Source organism: Haliotis rubra, unplaced genomic scaffold (assembly GCF_003918875.1).
Source record: "Haliotis rubra isolate DU_JTF1 unplaced genomic scaffold, ASM391887v1 Scf61, whole genome shotgun sequence".
NCBI lineage: Eukaryota > Metazoa > Mollusca > Gastropoda > Lepetellida > Haliotidae > Haliotis > Haliotis rubra.
This window is the reverse complement of record NW_025767313.1, coordinates 12434-30149: the sequence shown is the minus strand read 5'-3', so window position 1 is coordinate 30149 and position 17716 is coordinate 12434. Positions and strand designations below refer to the sequence as shown.

Below are 17716 nucleotides of genomic sequence, written 5' to 3'. Positions count from 1 at the left end.
CACTGGACACCTTCATGTATGGCGGGTCAAGCTATAACATACCCAGGTTCTTACCACAATTAGCATCTGATTCTGTTATCAGCTAGTTTTTGTCTAAGATATATAGAGATAGTATCCATGATGCAGCTATTTCCAAATCGACCGCGCATTATATTTCAGACTCAGTGAGATACCATAAGGAATGAATATCCCATTCAGACACATTGTACTAATCACGATCCGCCCGGTCGTTGTTTTATTTCATTGATGGTTAACGGCAGGTATAAAGAAACGGTAAGTACAACATCTTTAACCTCATTTTGTATGACGAAGCCAAGGAATCGAATTACCTAAGTTTCGTTTTCCTATAGTCCGTTTGGCTCAAAATCGGACCGATGAATTGCAATCTAACTCGAAAACAACTAAACATAGAATACTCATTGAAACAGTAATCATAATCATAACATCAGACCAACTCTGTGATTTTTTTTGCAGAATTTATGACCTAAAAATACAAAAGTTGTTTATCGAACTATCATTAAAATTTTGACACAGTTAACAATTTGTTACGAGGGAGGACTGCAAAGGGAGGAACAGCCAGGTGTACGCGAGGCCCGTGCACAAGTGCCGACAAAGTCATTGATTCATTAACCTGTGCTGTGCCGTCTCCATCCTTTTTAGCACACCTGGCTGTTCCTCTCTTTGCAAATCCCCCCCCCCTCGTAACAAATAGTGAACTGGGTCAACATTTTAATGATAGTTTGTTAACCAACTTTTATTATTTTTAGGACATAAATTCTGAGAATAAATCCCCACAGAGTTGGTCTGATGTTTTGATTATGATCAGTGTTTCATTGAGTACTATATGTTTAGTAGTTTTCGAGTTAGATTGCAATTCATCGGTACGATTTTGAGCCAAACAGACTGTAGCAGACTTTCTATCCACTTGGCCATGTGACCGGAAAAGTAAGCACTACTATAAAGCAAGTGTAACCAGACAAGGGTTTGCGCTACACTGTGTAAACAAACATATTCCATCTAGCTCTTCACTTACTAATGTTCGGTGAAGTGCATTACATCAGTCCTCATCATGCAATATCTCTATCAGGTGAATTGTTGTTATGACACAGAGCAACATATTATTTTTAACGCCTTAACATTTGAAAAACGAGGTTTTCGCTGTAGTGCGTGGATCTACTCAAGAACCCGACATTAACCTACTGCCGACGGATATGTGATGGGGTAGTTCTGAGGTTCAGTATATATTTGAATTACCTTGAATGCCAAGAATATCCACCAGAATCAGTACGGGTGTACTTACTATGGAAATGGAACAAGAAAACCGACAGCAACCAAATTCACATTTAATGTCACATTCTATCCAAAATCGTGACATGATGTCACAGTTTTGTAGAGGGATTGAGTGAATAAATATAAGCGACAAAATCCTTCACGTAAGCATCCGACATATCTACTGAAGTATAGTCCCTTAATGACTGATTACTACCAACCCCGTAGGACCATACTCATGGTTCGATCACCAGGAACGACTTCACAAGTACCGATACCTGTTGGTCAAGTATTACCTTTCTAGTACTGATGCAGCTCATGCTTGCGAAATAAAATAGCGACGATGGCGCTCATATTCACATACTGCTTGATGGCATCATAGAATGATGCACCTGCATAATTTTTATGTACGTGTAAACATTTACTTCATGTGTTTATTATTGTTTTAGTTTGAAGAAACCAGACATCAGCTGTGTGAGGAGACCCGACAAGGACCCCTCTGTGGACATGATGATGTAGTCTGTGGATAACATACTGGAGATTGAGGCGTCTGTATTACATGAAGAACGGTGTAACAGAATAGACGTCACTCGTTGGGCCTGACATCGACCGAAGTCACGTCTTCAGACAATATCAGCAGGCCATCTAACTTAAGCTTGTAATTCACAATGGCATATGAGAAATGTATTCGATTTGGAAATAATCTCCTCAGATCCATGAGTCACAGCTTTTAAAATATAACAGACAGTTTCCTTCCAGCACGTGCAGCATCAAACACGTGGCCGCTCCGAGAGAAAAGAATTTTAAAATGACATATCATAAATAAAATATTCCTTGGAATTGTGTCCAAATTTGTACGATAAGCGCATTGCTCTCCGGTACGATGTGAACTTTGTTCTACAGTCATCCGCAGGGTGTAGTTGTGTTTCAAGCTTTATGGAATTCCGTGCCATTGTTTCCATTGGAAAAAAGTCGGAATATAAGATGATCCTATGCTTAGAGGATTCAAAAACTGATATGAGTTGAAGATGCATGAAGCTGAGAATCTGTTTCATTGAAATGTGGATATTCCAGATGTGTTGATGGATTAAGCCTGTACTCACTAATCTTGACAACAATTTGTGTCAGCCACACAAAACCAACGACTTATTGTCATATGCAGCTTATACTTCGTGCTCTAGCAATAGCCTGTGTGTAAAACTAGAAATTGGGTATTCGATGAAGCGGACAGCGACCGTGCGATGTTACACCTCTGCTGTGATTTCCATGAGCGGGGCGAGTTCTTGTCTCTGGCCGCCTGCCTGAGTTGAATTGCAAATGTGTGGCCTTTCTCTGATCGACAGACTTTTCAAACCACGGAGCAGACGACATAGGTTTGTTTCTTCAGACATGGCAGACGCGGATGTCTCTGAGAAGATCTCACTTCATACAATAGAGGAGGCGGAGGACGCCTCACACGAACCTCAAATACCGTGAGTACACTCACAAAGTACACATTGTTATAGAAAACAAATATATCTGCGTATCAGTTGCTTATGTCTGTTTGAGGAGTGTGTTGAATACAGAATGACACATCGGTGTCATGTAGTTTAGTCTTCCCAACATTGTTCGTGTCAGAATACAACACAACTAAAGGGAGTATTGATTTCCGACAAGAAGTTCAGGTTTATTGATAGATGAGTCCTACGTAGGAGCATAGTCATGCTTTCTATTCACGTAGATTTGAAGATATGATTGATCGTGATAAATCATCGCCTTGTGAAGGATTCACACACAATAGAGGTCATTAAATGCCATTGGGTAAAACATGAATGGTAGATAGAATTATATATATCCTTGTTTTAGTGAATGTTTCAGTCATAAATATATGTATGACACGAGAGAACTGTTGCCTCTTACTTGGGCTACATTTGTCAGAAACACAAAAGCCCCAGCTTTCGAAACAAATATGAGTTTAATTCTTTGAAGGGCATTTAGAAGTGGAATGCATAAGAAAAGCAAGATTTATGGATGTCAACTTCCTTATTGTGAATAACACGACGTTTCGGAGTGTATGCTTGCTCCTTCATCAGGTATATGCTTGCTCCTTCATCAGGTATATGCTTGCTCCTTCATCAGGTATATGCTTGCTCCTTCAATATTGTTAAATATGTTTTCTTTGTAGTCCCCCAATGTACGTATATATATCCCCCTCTTACTCCCTACCGACCCGTGAAGGTCCGGGTTAGAATAAATCTGCCGTAACCCAGCTCGTATCCCGGGCCAAAACGTACCAAACGCTGGTAATGTAGAAAGTATGTTTAAATTACTGGCGAGACACCTACATTCCGAGCTGTCTGGTTTTTGCAAATACTACCCGAAATGGTCATAAATTGATATTTAGTTAGAAAACATTGCAGTCTATAGATACATACACGATTTTACAAAAATTGAGATATTCAAGCTGGTTTTTTTCATCCTTGTATGAAGGGCCAAAACGTACCGAACGCTGGAAATGTAGAAAGTATGTTCAAATACTGGCGAGACCTCAACATTCCGAGATGTCGGGTTCTTGCAAATAACACCCGAAATGGTCATAAATTGATATTAAGGTAGAAAACATTGCAGTCTATAGATACAGAAACGATTTTTGCAAAAATTGAGATATTCAAGCTGATTTTCATTGTCGTAAGAGGCGACTAACGGGATCGGGTGGTCAGGCTCGCTGGCTTGCAATTGGTTGACACATGTCATCGGTTCCCAATTGCTGGATCACTGAATTGTCTGGTCCAGACTCGATTATTTACAGACCGCTGCCATATAGCTGGAATATTGCTGAGTGCGGAGTAAAACTAAACTCACTCACTCTTACTCCCTACCGTTCACCTGGTGAAGGGGCAAGCATACTCTCCGAAACTTCGTGTTATTCGCAATAAAGAAGTTGACATCCATAAATCTTGCTTTTCTTAAATATGAGTTTATAAGGGAATAGCCTTAACTTATCGACCGAGAAAGAAAATAGAAGATGGTGTTTGCTTGAGCGGGTATATTCAGGAATCTCTATTTGTTTCCACTCATTGTAATGTGTACAGTTGTCCTGTGAGTGGCATGCCACCTTGAATATGCAGGAAGATGATATTTCATCTTGATACTCGAAGCATTTGTAGTTTGTGTTACTTTCATGGTTTCTATCTGTTCCGTTGGTCGGCACCATTCATTCTGGTTGTTTTGCATTACTATGTTGCCTATCACGTCCAGATGGTCGAGACCAGCTCATAAAACAATTTACTTTCGTGTTTGTCTTTATTTTAACGAAATTAGTAAACGGGGATCGCGTCAATGGACACGTCAGATTATCTTGTCCATACTCGATTGTTTACAAGCCGACGTCGTATGGCAATAAACTAACATTTATTTTCTTATGCAAATTGTGTGAGTGGCAGGTCCTGGTGGAGAAGTATAGTATTACCCTTTTTGAGAACACTTGGTGTCATCAGAGAGTTTCAGTGGTCTTCTTTATTGCTCTTTTGCTTGTTCCCAATGGATCATTGTCTGTGCATATGGCGTGACTCAATTGTGTCTCGTGTGTTTAACAACGTAAGTAAATTCCTACATGATGGCACCTCTGAGTGCTGCTTCAATACCACTCACGTTCAGGAGAGTGTGTTGTAAGTTTTCCTTTTCTCGTCACCATTCTGAAAGTCTGATTGAGATGTGTATTTGTTTGACATCTTGTCTCACGTCCGACACACATTTCCTGTAGACATGTTGCAAATGCTGAAAACAAGGCCTCAGACGTAAACCGATCTTGTCCCTGCCGTACTGGCCAGCGGGAACAGTTTTGAAATTCGGAAATTAGGGTTGTCACTGTAGACATGGGAAAAAGAATAAAACTGACAACAATACATGCTTGAGTGATACGCAATCTCTTATATAGAGATTTGGGAACGGGCAATACCAGCTAATTTGTCATCATATTGTCATACCAGTCATTGCACTAGTTACCGTTAAATGACATGTCATTGTAGCGACCACGAACAGTAGATAATAGAACACAGTGATGACAAGGCAGGTCTGGCTTTAATGTGTGTTTTTATTTTCTTAACTGGATAGCGGTAGAAGCAATGGTGCCAACACAAATTGTAAAATAACAATAGTTTATTGGACTTGTTTATACATAATTGAAATGATGTTTTTTTTCTGTGCCAACTAAATGTAACCTATAGTTTGTTAAACTCTACTGTGAATGTGTCTGGATATCCATGTTGCATGTTAACTATTGTCCAGCGTTTGTGAAACCCTATTTCTAACGCGTATGATTACTCTTGTTATATGTCAGCCATAAATAGTCTGCAGCTTCCTTTAAAAACGCTTCTTGAGAAAGTTTACACCGGGTTTACCGGACTAAAACGTACTGCAGATTTCATTCATGGAACATCCCTACAAGTCAATGCCTCGTCATCTACTCCCACATTACGTTATGTTCCTGTTTTGTAATCCTCTGCATACCAAGAAGCGGCGCTTTCCTCCTGATTTTTTTTTTAAAATCTGGTGTAGTGTAGATTTTCGGGTCCATCGATTACTGGATTGTTTGGTTGGTTTCAGACACTTTCACATGGCAGCAGTACATTAATGCGGTGTCAGACTATACTTACCTATCTGCTTGCCAACTGTTGATGGGGGTGCTACCGTTTAGGGCAGGAAACGCTTACCCTTTTAGCGAACACGTGATGACATCACTGATTTTCAGTGACCCATTCATATACTTCTCATAGCTATTAAGTATTTTGTGCCCAAAGAAATCTCGTTTATACATATTTTATGTCCAAAGGAAATATGGATTGGTAAACAAGCAAAATACTTACATCGATACCGTTCAAAGAACAATATACACACTTATCTAAACATGTGACAAGAAAAATGTATAGGTCAACAGAGTAAGACTTCTTCTGAGCTGGTGGTGCCAACGTGAAACAGGTTTGCAGATTGGAACTTTACGTTGACAGATAGAAAAGTATAAGTAAGATCCCGATTAACTCGTGTACATAATTGACGTGGTGTTTTTAATGCTATCAAGAGGTATGTGCACTTAGTTAGCGAGCGCAGAATGTCCGTAAATTTGTCAACATTTGCAAGGTTTGTCTCACCTCTGCAGCACTTACATGACATCCTTTGACCCCAACCGTATTCAGTGGTACAGCACTGCCCTACAATTTGAATGGGCCTTGAAAACATGTTGCATGAGTCCTGAAAAGCCGAGATGAGCGGTAGGTGAGTGTCTGTACCTTGTAGGACGGGAAGGCATTCTTTGTAGCACATAAGGAATCTGCCTGTTGGATTAGAGGACGCTGTAATACGGACGACATTCTTTGTAGCACATAAGGAATCTGCCTGTTGGATTAGAGGACGCTGTAATACGGACGACATTCTTTGTAGCTCATAAGGAATCTGCCTGTTGGATTAGAGGACGCTGTAATACGGACGACATTCTTTGTAGCACATAAGGAATCTGCCTGTTGGATTAGAGGACGCAGTAGGACGGAAGAACATTCTATGTAGAAGATAAAGAAACCGCATGTTAGATTAGTGGACGCTGTATGACGGGTGGTCATTCTTTGTAAAAGATAAGGATACCGCCTGTTAGATTAGAGGAGGCTGTAGGACGGGAGGTCACTGTGTGACCTTTATTAAATCCGAAACACAACAACATACGAAAGTATTTGTAAGTCTTTTGAGGTGATTTGGCCTTTCGTCAGTAACTGATCTTCAGCGCTTCTCTTTGCCAAACACACTTGTGCAAGATGATCTCAGCTGTCCATCATATCGCGTCTGAAGCTGATGGATGCCTGTTGCTGCTGATTCTCTCTGACAAGATGTTATTTCAGAAAAGGAGGGGTTTAAGCTGCGACTCAACATCAGGAATCTCTGATGACCAGGGAATCGATGACCTGTCAAAGACAGTATCCTTCAATCCTTCATTACGCCGTGATGAATTTATATCCACTAGATTTGCATGCGACGTACACAGTAGATTTAGGGATTTGTGTGAATACTTCCTACAGATACAATTATTTATGATGTGTGGTTTTAGTGATGTGGAGAATGGCATGTTTGTGAATAGGATATTTGTGACATCCTTACAATATAGCGCCTGTACGAGCCGCGACCTATGTACACAACAGGCTGTGGACAATTTATGTGTGGATGTGAAATATCCATCAACAACAAGTCTATATGCAAGATCTATCTTGTGATGTCGGAAAACAAGATATATCGAACGCCTTTATTACGTCCGATTTCTGTGTGCTTTATACTGTTTTGCTAGTTTTAACTGCTATCGATAGTATCCATTTTTCCTTCTAAACCCTTTTGTTGTATCATAATTTTCACGGGAGTATTCAGAATAACAAAAGTCTGCTTTACCCAAATCGGTTATAGTAAAGGCTGGTAATGGTATTCCAAACATCTGTTAAATTTATTTAATTTTTTTTAGGCGTGAGTTGTAATCGTGTTGATTGACCAGCCGTGTACAATTACCATACACTGTAACAACAAATGGGTAATCGTGGCTCCTTCCTAGTAATCCATGTAATTGCAGATGGCGAGAGAGACTGGCCGAGTTTCTGAAGACGAACAAAGTGCAGTACGTGATCATCGCCCTGGTGGTACTGGACAGCCTCATCGTCGTCTTCGAGATGCTTATAGACCTCGAAATCATCGTCAGTAAGTTCCCCTCGTCATTGGCATAAATCTCGAGATCAATTTGTGTAACTTCTCATAATCATTGGCATAGACAAGAGATCATAGCTTTACGTTCCTCTAAGCATTGAAATGTACCTGACAATCATTTAGTTCCCTTATCCTTGCTACAGACCTTGTGATCATCGTCAGTAAGTTTTCCAATCCTTGCTAGAAACTTTGTGATCATCGTCAGTAAGTGCCCAATCCTTGCTAGAAACTTTGTGATCATCGTCAGTAAGTTTCCCAATCCTTGCTAGAAACCTTGTGATCATCGTCAGTAAGTTTCCCAATCCTTGCTAGTAAAATTGTGATCATAGTCAGTAAATTTCCCAATCCTCTCTACAGACTTTGTGATCATCGTCAAATTTCCCAAATCCTTGCTAAAATAGACCTTGTGATCATTCGTCAGTTTCCCAAATTTCCCAACCTCCTCTTCGTCAGCCCCAATCCTTGCTACAGACCTTGTGATCACCGTAAAATTTCCCAAATCACTAAGATAGACCTTGTGATCCTCGTCAGTAAGTTTCCCAAATCACTAAGATAGACCTTGTGATCCTCGTCAGTAAGTTTCCCAAATCACTAAGATAGACCTTGTGATCATCGTCAGTTAGTTTCCCAAATCACTAAGATAGACCTTGTGATCATCGTCAGTAAGCTTCCCAAATCACTAAGATAGACCTTGTGATCATCGTCAGTAAGTTTCACTAAGATATGGGGCACTGCTTGGCATGAGCATATGTTGGACTCGTGCAGAACCGATCAGTGCTGACAGTCAAAGACATTACTTGTTGGCGTTCACAAGAATACTCTTAGCAGCTACTTGATGTTGAACACAAACACGCTGGCATCGGTTCTCCAGAAAACCAACATTTCAGTTAATTATGTAACTCTTTCTAAGTTTGATGTTACGAATACCGGAATATCAGTTGCTGACGGCCTTTAGAACAACAAAACCAAAAACAATAACTCTCTCTCTCTCTCTCTCTCTCTGTCTAAATTATCCCAACTTATCTAAACCTTTATTTCCTAAACTGCTCTTAGACCACTGTATGTACCAAGGTCACAGTGTGCTGTTATTTCTGCTGTCGCTTTTAGCTACGAGCAATCTAATTGGCAGAGATCGGAAATGCGACGTTTTTTGATTGGTTTGTTATTAGAACCAAAAGCGAAAGAAGACTTGAGACGGTACCAAAACTAACCCCCAAGGATTTTACCTCCTTCTCTCTGAGAGGAGGATTTCGCTTCAGCTAGCTGGAGAATTATATCAAATAGACTAAGAAGTCTTGACGCCGGCTACTGTTACACCGTTGTCATGGTAACAGATTACGTAAAATACTAATCAAAATACAGCTCTATTTGATTCTTGCAAGCTGCACACATCTTGTAAATAAAGTACATGTATTTCTGGAATAACTGTGAAGCTATGCTTTGTTATTAAACTGTTGTCGCATTGACAACCTCTTTGAACTTCGACTGAAGCATCAGAACACAGGGGTAGATAGAATTGTTGTTTGTGATAAAAGACGGCAGGCGCACATCACTCAAGACGTATTTTGCAAGACTGCCTGCCGCGGGTGAAACCGATCGACTTTCATGCCCCTCCCAAAACAAAGCCCTATAGTCTCGGGCCTCTTAAAGAATATCTTATTACAAAGACTATACACATCAACATCCTTAATTACTTACAAGGAGTACAGGAGAGAAGTTGTTTTGATTGCATGTGGTGGTTTGATAGCATTGTGGTGGTATGAGAAGTGGGATGGCTTGTGGTGGAGCGTGAGGTGGTTGGATGGCTTGTAGTGGAGCGTGATGTGGTTGGATGGCTTGTAGTGGAGCGTGATGTGGTTGGATGGCTTGTAGTGGAGCGTGATGTGGTTGGATGGCTTGTAGTGGAGCGTGAGGTGGTTGGATGGCTTGTAGTGGAGCGTGATGTGGTTGGATGGCTTGTGGTGGAGCGTGATGTGGTTGGATGGCTTGTAATCAGTGGAGCGTGATGTGGTTGGATGGCTTGTAGTGGAGCGTGATGTGGTTGGATGGCTTGTAGTGGAGCGTGAGGTGGTTGGATGGCTTGTAGTGGAGCGTGATGTGGTTGGATGGCTTGTAATCAGTGGAGCGTGATGTGGTTGGATGGCTTGTAGTGGAGCGTGAGGTGGTTGGATGGCTTGTAGTGGAGCGTGATGTGGTTGGATGGCTTGTAATCAGTGGGCGTGATGTGGTTGGATGGCTTGTAGTGGAGCGTGAGGTGGTTGGATGGCTTGTAATCAGTGGAGCGTGATGTGGTTGGATGGCTTGTAATCAGTGGAGCGTGATGTGGTTGGATGGCTTGTAGTGGAGCGTGATGTGGTTGGATGGCTTGTAATCAGTGGAGCGTGATGTGGTTGGATGGCTTGTAATCAGTGGAGCGTGATGTGGTTGGATGGCTTGTAGTGGAGCGTGATGTGGTTGGATGGCTTGTAGTGGAGCGTGAGGTGGTTGGATGGCTTGTAGTGGAGCGTGAGGTGGTTGGATGGCTTGTAGTGGAGGGTGATGTGGTTGGATGGCTTGTAATCAGTGGAGCGTGATGTGCATGGATCATAACTGAGAGGTGGTTTGGTAGCATGCATCAGGAGTGAGAGGTCGTTTGTTTGCATGGATCAGGAGTGAGAGTTGGTTTGGTAGCATGGATCAGGTGTGAGAGGTGGTTTGTTTGCATGGATCAGGAGTGAGAGGTGGTTTGTTTGCATGGATCAGGTGTGAGAGTTGGTTTGGTGACATGGATCAGGAGTGAGAGGTGGTTTGGTGACATGGATCAGGAGTGAGAGGTGGTTTGGTAGCATGGATCAGGTGTGAGAGGTGGTTTGTTTGCATGGATCAGGAGTGAGAGGTGGTTTGTTTGCATGGATCAGGGGTGAGAGGTGGTTTAGTGGCAATATTAGGAGTCAGAGGTGGTTTGTTTCCATGGATCAGGAGTGAGAGTTGGTTTGTTTGCATGGATCAGGAGTGAGAGGTGGTTTGTTTGCATGGATCAGGAGTGAGAGTTGGTTTGGTGGCAATATTAGGAGTGAGAGGTGGTTTGTTTGCATGGATCAGGAGTGAGAGGTGGTTTGTTTGCATTGATCAGGTGTGAGAGTTGGTTTGGTGGCAATATTAGGAGTCAGGGGTGGTTTGTTTGCATGGATCAGGAGTGAGAGGTGGTTTGGTAGCATGGATCATAATTGAGAGGTGGTTTGGTGGCAATATTAGGAGTCAGAGGTGGTTTGTTTGCATGGATCAGGGGTGAGAGGTGGTTTGGTGGCAATATTAGGAGTGAGAGGTGGTTTGTTTGCATGGATCAGGAGTGAGAGGTGGTTTGTTTGCATGCATCAGGAGTGAGAGGTGATTTGGTAGCATGGATCAGGTGTGAGAGGTGGTTTGTTTGCTTTAATGGATGAGGTGTGAGAGGTGGTTTGTTTGCATGGATAGGGTGTGAGAGGTGAGAGGTGGTTTGTTTGCATGGATCAGGTGTGAGAGGTGGTTTGTTTGCATGGATCAGGAGTGAGAGGTGGTTTGGTAGCATGCATCAGGAGTGAGAGGTCGTTTGTTTGCATGGATCAGGAGTGAGAGGTGGTTTGGTAGCATGGATCAGGAGTGAGAGGTGGTTTGTTTGCATGGATCAGGAGTGAGAGGTGGTTTGTTTGCATGGATCAGGAGTGAGAGGTGGTTTGGTAGCATGCATCAGGAGTGAGAGGTCGTTTGTTTGCATGGATCAGGAGTGAGAGGTGGTTTGGTAGCATGGATCAGGAGTGAGAGGTGGTTTGTTTGCATGGATAGGAGTGTGAGAGGTGGATTTGCTCTTGCATGGATCAGGAGTGAGAGGTGGTTTGTTTGCATGGATAGGGTGTGAGAGGTGGTTTGTTTGCATGCACTCAGGAGTGAGAGGTCGTTTGTTTGCATGGATCAGGAGTGAGAGGTGGTTTGGTAGCATGGATCAGGTGTGAGAGGTGGTTTGTTTGCATGGATCAGGAGTGAGAGGTGGTTTGTTTGCATGGATAGGTGTGAGAGGTGGTTTGTTTGCATGCATCAGGAGTGAGAGGTCGTTTGTTTGCATGGATCAGGAGTGAGAGGTGGTTTGGTAGCATGGATCAGGAGTGAGAGGTGGTTTGTTTGCATGGATCAGGAGTGAGAGGTGGTTTGTTTGCATGGATCAGGTGTGAGAGGTGGTTTGTTTGCATGGATCAGGAGTGAGAGGTGGTTTGTTTGCATGGATCAGGTGTGAGAGGTGGTTTGTTTGCATGGATCAGGTGTGAGAGGTGGTTTGGTGACATGGATCAGGAGTGAGAGGTGGTTTGCTGACATGGATCAGGAGTGAGAGGTGGTTTGGTGACATGGATCAGGAGTGAGAGGTGGTTTGGTAGAATGGATCATAATTGAGAGGTGGTTTGGTGGCAATATTAGGAGTGAGAGGTGGTTTGTTTGCATGGATCAGGAGTGAGAGGTGGTTTGTTTGCATTGATCTGGTGTGAGAGTTGGTTTGGTGGCAATATTAGGAGTCAGAGGTGTTTTGTTTGCATGGATCAGGAGTGAGAGGTGGTTTGTTTGCATGGATCAGGGGTGAGAGGTGGTTTGGTAGCATGGATCATAATTGAGAGGTGGTTTGGTGGCAATATTAGGAGTCAGAGGTGGTTTGTTTGCATGGATCAGGGGTGAGAGGTGGTTTGGTGGCAATATTAGGAGTGAGAGGTGGTTTGTTTGCATGGATCAGGTGTGAGAGTTGGTTTGGTGGCAATATTTTGAGTCAGAGGTGGTTTGTTTGCATGGATCAGGGGTGAGAGGTGGTTTGGTGGCAATATTAGGAGTGAGAGGTGGTTTGTTTTCATGGATCAGGAGTGAGAGGTGGTTTGTTTGCATGGATCAGGTGTGAGAGGTGGTTTGTTTGCACGGATCAGGTGTGAGAGTTGGTTTGTTTGCACGGATCAGGCAATGGTTAGGAGTCAGGAGTCAGAGGTGGTTTGTTTGCATGGATCAGGAGTGAGAGGTGGTTTGTTTGCACGGATCAGGGGTGAGAGGTGGTTTGGTGGCAATATTAGGAGTCAGAGGTTGTTTGTTTGCATGGATCAGGAGTGAGAGGTGGTTTGTTTGCATGGATCAGGGATGAGGTGGTTTTAGTGGCAATATTAGGAGTCAGAGGTGGTTTGTTTTGCATGGATCAGATGAGAGAGTTGGTTTGTTTGCATGGATCAGGAGTGAGAGGTGGTTTGTTTGCATGGATCAGGAGTGAGAGGAGAATTTGTGGTGTAATATGAGGAGTAAGAGATATTTAGGTCCGTGGTCGAGGAAAGTTGACTAAATGGTGGAGATATTCTGGGGGAACTTAAATTTGATTTGAGTTATTAATTGAGTGAGCTGCACGGAGCCAGGACATAACTCCCTTCCTCATTTTGCCAGTTCTACCAAAGCAATATCTAAACATTGTATCTTTAGTAATATCATATCATATATTTTCAGTTCCGGACAATGGCCCAGTTGAGACTCATATCAATGCAACACATACCAATCACACGGCAGCCTGGTACGAAATGGGCGTCTACAATGAGACGGAACACCACGGACTTTCCCGGAGAATGACAAGATCAACTGAACATCATTCTGGAGACAAATACGTGCACATAAAGGACACGAATGCAACAGACAATCATTTTTATATCAATAGCAACGATACTCAGCATCATGTACACCATCAACATCATCATCACAGTAACAAAGAAATTGTCGAACATTCGCTCCATTACGCTAGCTTGACAATATTAGCTATATTTGTAGTGGAGGTAGGTGCATCTACATGTCTTGACAACGTGGCTTCAGTTACTGAAGGCATCATCTCGTTTCGAACGGATTATATTTTAACATTTTATCTTTTTCTGATGTCACAAATGTAATTCTATTTATGGGAGCATGGTTTCTCCTACTTTTTTATTCTAAATGAAGATATGAAACATTTCCTCCCATGTTCAGTGACAGATCTAATACAATGCGGTTATACTTTCAGGTTATATGTAAAATAATAGCTGAGGGAACACATTTATTGAAACATAAAGCTGAGGTAGGTATTCCTAGCTTACTTTGCATGACTTGTAGTGAGTGAATGAATTGGTGTGTTTGAACAGTGTAACATTTATGCCACGGGCTGTGAGATTGATGTGGAGAGGCCAGCTCTGTGTTGACAGACAAAGAAACAGAGACAGGCGAACCGGGATTCGAGCCCATGATCACGGGTATACGGGACAAAACTCTGCACAGCAAATTAGGTAGCATCATTTTGATTTGTAAGGGAGGGGCGTGAATAGTTTGTGAGAACAATATATTTGTATCGTAGTTTCATTTGTTCTGATAGTTTGATTTCAAGAAAATATTGAAATTAAAAACTAATATGGAAAATTCAAACTATTCATATTTTCAGCACTGACAACAAACTATTCACTTCGGACATATTTTTGAACAAACTATTTATTTACAAAATGTCTCAGAGACATTAAGTGGATTTTCCCATGGGTGACTGGCTGATCCATCTTCCTTGCAACACAACAGTGTTAGTTTGTGTAGTGTACAGACAGAACTAGCACTACATACATGTTCCTGTAACAGGGTGACGGTTTAACACACAGGCATGTTTACATATTCTTACCCATAAGGAAAGCAGGATAGAGGTAGTAAATATTCTGTAATGCTTCCCGGAATTACAGGCTTTCTAACTCGGTCTTTATTTTCTTTGCTCCTTTCATTCGTTCGTTGTTTCATCTACTCGCCTATATGGAATGAGAGATGTCATAACTCTGGATTCTGAATAAATACCGACAAATAGTCCGTATCCATCCATTACCCTGTGGGAAGCATGTCTTGTTTCGACTTGTTGATGAAAACGAAAATTGGCTTACGTTGTAAGTTTATGCAAACCCGTGAGACCCATTTCAACCGACGTTCTCTCACTCACCGATGTTGACACGTACCAACATATTTACATGTATTTGTTAAAAGGTAACGAGTGAAATGCAACATGTTTCTTGAATTAAGCGTGCTGTTATATTTGTAATGTATGTGACACTAAGGTACTAACGTGGAAGCTACTATTAGCGAGTTATCTTACACAATCCAGTCGTGGAGACAGGTGTGTGGGGACGTATTTGTTTTGGGCTTACAGACACAAAGAAATCTTCAAGGTGTTTAGGATTGGATATGGAGACATCTGTTGTAAATTTGATGATTGGCAAGGATGAGAATAACCGACGAATAGGAATCACAGTTTATCTTTCCTTTGGGACTTACTGTCGGGCTCGCCAGATGACATCACATTACTTCCTTTGGAAAGATAAACCATAATTCCTCGTAGCCCTAAGTTATTATCATGCTAGCACCAGCTGCACAAGGCAGATGCAAAGACAACTTTGTTCTCGTTCTCCGCACCGACATACCACATGTGGCAAAATATCCAGGGACGTTCTTCAACCCCTGTGTTACCTTGACCAATGAGGCATTTGAAACGGGCGCAGTTAACGGTGGTCTTTAAGAAATACCAATGCTGCATAGCAACAACATTTTGATACCCTACCCACTTGTAAATCTGAATTATTTGGTTCATTGTTTATGCTTCTGAAACAAGAGCTGTGTGGAGTTTGCCTTTCATGTTCTCAGCGTCTGTTCCAGAATCTCCCCCATCAGCACTGATTTGATAGCAACACCTCGAGTGATCACGCGTGCCATGTCGACATTTTCTCTATCGCATATTAACACAGATTTCCTGAAGCCATAAACTCAGTGTAGTCTCGGCCTGATCATGTCAGCAGCGGGTAGACAGGAACCTGGTTTTCCTACCTATTAAACTGGAGTTGCGGTGGTCGACCATCATGATGCATGGTATCGATTGAAAGCGGACTTGACATTAAAATTACGAGACAGTCTCTTGGCAAAATGCAGTAATATGTCCTTATTTGACATAACCTGGCAACAGCGGGTCACGCTGACCTAGTAGCCATTGGACCATGCACAGTGGGTATCTTCTTCCCTTTTGTCAACACTAGAACATCTCTTTGTGTTGAGAGAAGCATGTCCGTGGTGTACACGCGTAATCTCAATACAACTACAAGAGCGTTGGTCGTCAAATATTGCAGAATTCCTGCAGAATAGAGTCGTGGGCATTTGAATGCCAATGTTTTAGTGTTTATGCTTTGGGAAAGTGTCAGTGTCTAGTGGTACAACTCATGGCCATTCTGTGATATATATGATATATGAAAAGGTAAAATTTTGATGCGCCGTCGGTCAGAGCCTGTAACGATCATTACATCGTTCTTAAAATATTTTCCAGAATATAGTTGACATGTCAAATATCTGTACTTTAGAAACACCTTTGAATGTCTCTGCTGCATTTTGGATTCTATGGTAAGGAGGTATCGTTTCCATTGCTCCGCCCCAGCAGGACAATGGCACATGTCAGGGAGAGACGGGTGTACTTTATAAACAGCGGTGTTGAAAGCAAAACCTTATTATACACATCATTTCGTTCAGTTATCTTCTTTAAACATTATATCGAGAATGTAAAATCACTTCTGCTCTCATCTAAAACAAATACGAGCTTATTGAACCACAACCTTTGTCCAACTCGGTTCACATCCAATGTACATGCCTTGTCTTCATCAGTTATATGATAGACATCGCACGTAACATGTAACATGTAACCACCTCTGTCCTAATGTGTGTTGTTGCCGTAACGGATGTCCCAATGCATGTGGATTTTGCCGCAACAGTCAAGTAACTCTACATGTGCTTGTTAATTTCAGGTGTTCGATGCCATCATCGTTCTAGTCCTTTCGATGGACACGCTTTCTCCTTCGTGTCTGACGTCAGCAGCACGAGACGCGGCAGGGGCTCATGGTTTTGCCTCAGGTTAGCGGAGAATAAATAAGAATAATAAATGGTATTCAGTTATACTTCTTGGCGTGTGTTCCAGTAGATTGAACTAGATTGGCAAATGTGATTGTTGACATAGTAAATGTGAATATTAAGGAGACCTGTCAGACAAATACTACACTTGTGTGTAGGGGATTCCTGCTGAGAATAATGCCAACTAGGCCAATAATGGGTAATAACCACCAAGTCAAGCCTATAACTGCTATACGTGGATGTCTCTAGAAGAAGCCTTGACACGTACGTATCGCAATGATCCACACGCTGATTGTATTCCCTTGCCTTGAGATTTGCTGTGAATTATAAAACATAAACTATTTGGACAACAGGTGTTATAATGTCTGTGAAGCTGGACGCAGACAAGAAGATCAATGAACAGAAGATAGCTAGGCCAAGGGAGGAGGAGGTGGGGAAACTGAGACGTCAGGTCGATACGCTACAAGTAAGTTCACTCATTGATTTGCCTTTTGGGGACTTGTCGTGATGGCTTAGCCGTAAGACTCCAGACATGAATGAAGATTGGATATTTGACATACAATGTAACTTAAGTCATTAGTAGTAGCTATTGGGGTCACTATGAACTAGGTCGGAGGAACATTGCGGAAAAGAGAGTTCCCTTTGCTAGACTATATTTGGTAATATATTCGCATGACAATATTAACAGTGCCATTTATACAGGATCCCAAGGATAACAGCTTCTTGATTAGTGCATTTAGTCAACTGATTCACCAGGAGTTTCTCTTTCATAGCTTGCTTAAAAAACTGAATTTGACTCAGACACCCAAGATGAAATTAAAACCAATTAGATGATTAT

At 42.0% G+C, this 17716-nt stretch overlaps 1 protein-coding gene across 1 annotated transcript in view; it reads left to right on the top strand.

Annotated features, from left to right (window-relative positions):
- Positions 1-17344, top strand: part of LOC124255792 (voltage-gated hydrogen channel 1-like) — a gene marked incomplete at its 3' end in the record, with an annotated part of 36813 nt that extends 19469 nt beyond the window's left edge. The window contains 7 exon segments of the mRNA XM_046689717.1: positions 1719-2741; positions 7847-7971; positions 13453-13772; positions 13994-14047; positions 16776-16859; positions 16861-16912; positions 17232-17344. Coding sequence (XP_046545673.1) covers positions 2587-2741; positions 7847-7971; positions 13453-13772; positions 13994-14047; positions 16776-16859; positions 16861-16912; positions 17232-17344 — 903 coding nt within the window.
- Positions 17345-17716: the final 372 nt, after the last annotated feature.